At 45.1% G+C, this 5764-nt stretch overlaps 1 protein-coding gene across 1 annotated transcript; it reads right to left on the reverse strand.

Annotated features, from left to right (window-relative positions):
* Positions 1–3317: 3317 nt before the first annotated feature.
* LOC145357697 (claudin-6-like) lies at positions 3318–3953 on the reverse strand. Its single transcript, XM_080211123.1, has one exon. The coding sequence runs from the start codon at positions 3951–3953 to the stop codon at positions 3318–3320; it is 636 nt and encodes a 211-aa protein (XP_080067249.1).
* Between the last annotated feature and the right edge of the window lie 1811 nt (positions 3954–5764).

Below are 5764 nucleotides of genomic sequence, written 5' to 3' on the forward strand. Positions count from 1 at the left end.
AGTAGTCAATTAGAGACACCAAACACAAAGCGTGATGGAAGAAAAGGATTCATGGATACATGGGTGGAAGAGTTATTTGCTAGGGAGCAGAGGTTTAAGGTGTGAGGGGCAAGGTTTAAAGGAGATGTACGAGGCAAGTTTTTTCCACAGTGAGTATTGGGTGTCTGGAACTTGCTGCCGGGGGAGGTAGTGGAAGCAGATACGATAGTGACTTTTAAGGACGTCTTGACAAATACATGAATAGGATAGGAATAAAAGGACATGGTCCCCGGAAGGGTAGGGCTTTTAGTTCAGACGGGCAGCATGATCAGTGCAGGCTTGGAGGGCCGAAGGGCCCATTCCTGTGCTGTAATTTTCTTTGTTCTTTATATGTGAAAAAGTTCATGCACCTACATGTGTCTAGCCCATTGAAAGAAGACCAGCATTCAGATAGAACTTTTCGGGACAGGCATTTCCAAGCTCTTTACATCAAATGAAGTAATTTTGAAATGCAGTCACTGTTGTAATGTGGGAAATGCAGCAGCCAGTTTGTGCACAGCAAGCTCCCGCAAACACATTGTGATCGCTGACAAGATAATCTGCTTTTTGTGATATTGATAAATATTGGCCCAGGATAGTGGGGATAACTCTGCTGCTCATCTTCACAATAGTGCCACACAATTGTTCATATTCAGCTGAGAGGGCAGGCAGGACTTTGACTTAACATCTCACCCAAAAGATAGCACCTGTGGCAGTGCAGCACTCACTCAGTATTGCACTGGAGTGTCAAGATGTATATCCAGATGGATTGTGGATTAATGTAGGATCAAAGCACTTGAATTATTGCCTATTGAATCATAGAATCCTACAATGCAGAATGAGACCATTCAGCCAATCGAGTCTGCACTGACCACAACCCCATCCAGGCCCTTTCCCCATAATCCCATGCATTTACCCTAGCTAGTCTTCCTGACACTAAGGGGCAATTTAGCATGGCCAATGCACCTAACGTGCACCTTTGGACTGTAGGAGGAAACCAGACCACCCAGAGGAAACCCACACAGACACGGGGAGAATGTGCAAACCCCACACAGACAGTGACCCAAGCCGGGAATTGAACCCAATTTTCTGGCACTGAGGAGCGACAGTGCTAACCACTGTGCCACCGTGTCGCACAAAGGCAGATCTTCTGAAGTGATCAAACACCACACTTCTCTCAGTGAAAAATAAGACATGTCCATGAATGAATGATGGGTTAAGGAGGCTGCTCGCTGCACAGGGATCAGTTACAGCATTGGCAACTACCAGCCCTGATCCTACTCCACAATACAATAATCTTTTTATAGCATTCCCAACCATCGTTGCAACATGAAGATGTCCGTGAATGACGTTGGGATAACATTCCAGAAAGTCCTACAAAGTCACGTTAAAAATATCCCATTCATAATCAGCAAACTCCAGTGAAAGACTAAATTTAGCAGTAATTAACAACAGGCTCTCATTTTCAGCTCAAAGCAATAGGGAGACAGTTCACTGTGATAGAAACACAGACAGGGGTGTTAGCTTCCATTCCCGGAACAACTTCAGTCACTATTGTTCCTACTGTCCCGCTGAGTTCAGCCAGTCAGACAGAGACCAAGAAAGTCCCAACTTTAATTCCTCCAGTCTGTGTCGAGTCAGTGATCTCATTTGTAATTACATATGGGGAATTACAAAAAAATCAACCAGGATTCACATGTTAATTGTTTTCCATTCTAAATTCACTCTGGTTTTCTTTTGTTTATTCATTTGTTCGATATGGGCGTCACTGACTGGCCAGCATTTATTAGCTAACCCTAGTTGCCCTTGAACTGAGGGTCTCACTCGCCCATTTCCGAGGACAGTTGAGTGTCAACCACATTCCTGTGGCTCTGAAGTCACATGTAGACCAGTCCAGGTAACGATAGCAGATTTCCTTCCCTAAAGGATATTAGTAAACTAGATGGCTTTTTTCCTACAATCAACAATGGTTTCATGGTCATCAGTAGATTCTTAATTCCAGATTTTTAAAATTGAATTCAAATTCCACCACCTACCGTGGCGGGATTTGATCCGGGTCCCCAGAACATTAACTGAGCTTTTGGATTAATAGTCTAACGTTAATACCACTAGGTCATTGCCTCCCCTATATATATATATATACACATATATATATAATGTAGAATATATATATGTACATAATACATACTCTGGAACGTCTTATTTAGATTCCAGTCTGTAACTTACTTCTGGGTATCTGTTATTCTATAGATAAATTCCCTCAATTACATTCCAAAATTTATTTCCAGATATTTGTTTTTCATAATTTGAACCACTGAAATCATTCCATTAGATTCCAGCCTCTAACTCACTCCCAAATATCTGTTATTCTCTTCCTAAACCCCCAATCCCCTTGTTTAGATTCCAGCCTATAACTCACTTCCAAATATCTGTTGCTCTATGCATAAACTGTCTGATCCCCTCATTTAGATTCCAGCCTGTAACTCACTCCCAAATATCTGTTGTCCCATGACTGAAATTGCAAGACCCCGTTTTTCAGTATGGCATTTGACTCAATTCAGCACTCTGACTGAAGATGCTTGTGCATTGTTAACCAACAAAACGTAACTTACTCTGGGACGAGTGTTGTTCTTTTATTACGAATTGCGATGCCGCCATAGAGATGACTGTGTCCGTGAGTCAGACAACTTTATGCATTAATCATAACTTGTGTGCATGTAGTGGCTTTAACATAGTCAAACATTCCAGGTTGAGTTCGGGAAAGCAAGGATGCTACAATCAGCACATTTCAGGAATGGGAGTCAATATAGGTGTGTGAGCAAAGAGATGATAAGTGAGAGGGATGTGACTTGCGTTAGGATCTGAACAACAGAGTTTTGGATGAATCGAAGTACATGGAGGCTGAAAGATGGGAGTTGGACTTGCGAGTGAGTGTTGGAATAAAGTTTATTTATTAGCATCACAAGAAGGCTTACATTAACTCTGCAATGAAGTTACTGTGAAAATCCCCGAGTTGCCACACTCCTGTGCCTGTTCAGGTACACTGAGGGAGAATTTAACATGGCCAATGCACCTAACCAGCACATCTTTCGGACTGTGGGAGGAAACCCGAGCACCCAGAGGAAACCCATGCAGACACGGGGAGAACATGCAGACTCCACACAGACAGAGACCGAAGCCGGGAATCGAACTGGGTCCCTGTCACTTTGAGGCAGCAGTGCTAATCACTGTGCCACTGGACTGCACCAGTTGAGTCTAGGTGTGTCAAAGCACATAGATAAAGATTTCAGATGTGATCATTACCTGCTTCCTGGCAATGTGGATTGATACTGAGCACGGTTCCTTGTGTATCCTTTACTCCGCTCACTGCCTGCTGGGCAGGAACAGCAGAGGATGCCGCCCCCGAGGAAAAGGACACAAGTCGAACCCCACCCCAGAAACAGAGCATCTCCTAGATCGGCCTTCATTGAAATGGGCACCAGAGGGTTGTAGAAATCAGCCACGATATTGCCAGCAGTCCAGGAGACGGGAATCAGGACACACGTCCCTGTCAGGATGAATAAAACTCCTCCGGCTACAGTCAGTGAGGCCTTGAACCTTTCCTCACTCCTTGCAAACTTGGTGCACTTCATGCCAGCGCTCGCTACCACCACAGCTAAAATGCCCAGTGCCACTGCCAGGCACATGAGAGCCCTGGCTGCCTGTAGGTCAGAGGGCAATGCCAGCAGCGAGTCATATATGTCACAGCTCAGGAGACCTCCGCTGTCATTGATACAGCTCATCCAGATCCCCTCCCAGCCCTCCTCCACAGTCAGAATCGTACTGCCGGCGAGATTACGGATTTTCCACTGCGGCATCGCTGTCGCAACGCAGGCCATGAACCACCCGACTGTGGCCGTGATAAATCCCACCACTTGGAAGCAGGCACTCACCATCACACCCGTGCAAAGTCACTCAACGCTCTCCCACTGATGTCCCAAGCCACCCCTCCCTTGTTTATTGTCAATCCCGTGGTGATAGAGATACAATCACCCGTTCACAGGCGAATGACTGTGAAAATAAAGAGGAACGCTGGCGTCAGAGTGAAGGGCTCACAGCCCGACCATCTCTCACTGGCTAAAGCACAAAGGAAGGCAACTGATACTGTGGCCAGCTCTCGATGCAGGTACTGAAGGACGGATTTCTGTGTGGGAGGGGCAAGGGGAGAAAGGATAGAAAAGTAGTGACAGGTCAAATGGGCCACCACTCAGAATTGCAACCCAAAAGAAAAACTGTTGATAATCGATTCATTAAGATGTTTAACTGTAAACTCCTTTGCTGTAAAGTTGTGAATGCCGTAGCCGCCTTTTAAATCACAGAAACTAAACTGTTATGGACAGGGACAGAAGAGATAATATGATTGCCTTTTTCCTACAGTCCATAATCAGTGTTTATCTTTGGGAAGGAAAGTATGTGTGTTTCTCAACCCTCGAGCGTCTGGTCACTTTGTAAATAATCAGCAATAAGCTTTCAATACAAAGGATGACATTCAACCCTAACACACCGTCACTCACTCACATACATGACAGAAAGATACAGTTCGAGAGGATAGTGCACTTTTACAAGTGTAAACACAACGTATAGCTCATACTCCATGGCCTGACTTTTATGCTAGTGGGTTTTGAGGCAGAGGGGAGCATGAAAATCCCAGATCCTGTCCATCTCAACCTCAAAGTGACTTAATGGTAGAGCAGGCAAGGCCATCAGGGGTGGCGGGAAGGCCGGGGTGGGGGTGGGCGGAGGGTGGGAGGCGGTGGTCTGGTGGGGGTTGGGGATGTTGGGGGAAGGCAGTGGTCTGATAGGGGTTGGGGGGGAGGTGGTGGTCTGTTGTTGCCCTTAGTGACCACTTAATGAACACTTAAGGACTCTTTCCTGCTCTGCCTCAATTTTAAGCTAAAGTAGACGACAGTCTAATTGTAACAGTTGGAATTTAGGGTTATTGTGGGATTCCCATGAAGAAATGGAGATACAGTAGGTCACAAAGTAAGTCACTTGTTGTTATCTTACCAAGAGGTCAAATATGCCTACCTGTCTGAACATGCGAACATACAAATTAGAAGCAGGAGTTGGTCGCTTGGCCCTCCAAACCTACTCCCCTATTCAATAAGATCATGGCTGATCTGATTGTAGCCTCAACATCACACTCCCATCTATTCCCAATAACCTTTCACCCCTAATTAATTAAGAATCCATCCAACTCTGCCTTAAAAATATTCGAAAACTGGCCTTTCAGGAAGAGAGTTCCAGAGACTCACCATCCTCTGAGAGGAAAGATTTCTCCTCCGCTCTGTCTTAAATGAGCGACCCCTTATTTTTAAACAGTGACCCCCTAATTCTAGAGGAAACAACATCTTCACATCCACCCTATCAATAACCCTCAGGATCTCATATGTTTCAATCAATGATCTTGGAGATGTGACCGTCTCCAGATTTTAATAGTTGTAGGTGAAGTTTCTGCAGCTGTTTTGTTTTTAACTGTGTCCTTAGTGGACAGTCTGTTTCCTCTCTGCTTCTTGGGATAATCCCAAGTCGGGATGAATCAGGAAGCCGATTCCAGGATTCCCGACCACATTCCTGGGGTTTCTGATTTTCAGGAGTGCCTTTTAAGGGTTTGGATTGGTTCAGGATATAAGCCCACACCCTGCACTTCCAAACTGGCCGACTTTATTGCAGGGATAGCATAGAATCGTAGAATCATAAAATTCCT

Source organism: Carcharhinus amblyrhynchos, chromosome 24 (genome assembly GCF_965287045.1).
Source record: "Carcharhinus amblyrhynchos chromosome 24, sCarAmb.v2.hapA, whole genome shotgun sequence".
In the NCBI taxonomy this organism is placed as follows: Eukaryota; Metazoa; Chordata; class Chondrichthyes; order Carcharhiniformes; family Carcharhinidae; genus Carcharhinus; species Carcharhinus amblyrhynchos.

Bases quoted from the DNA above. Each gene is read 5' to 3' on its own strand.
- LOC145357697 (XM_080211123.1), bottom strand. From the start codon at position 3,953: ATGGTGAGTGCCTGCTTCCAAGTGGTGGGATTTATCACGGCCACAGTC.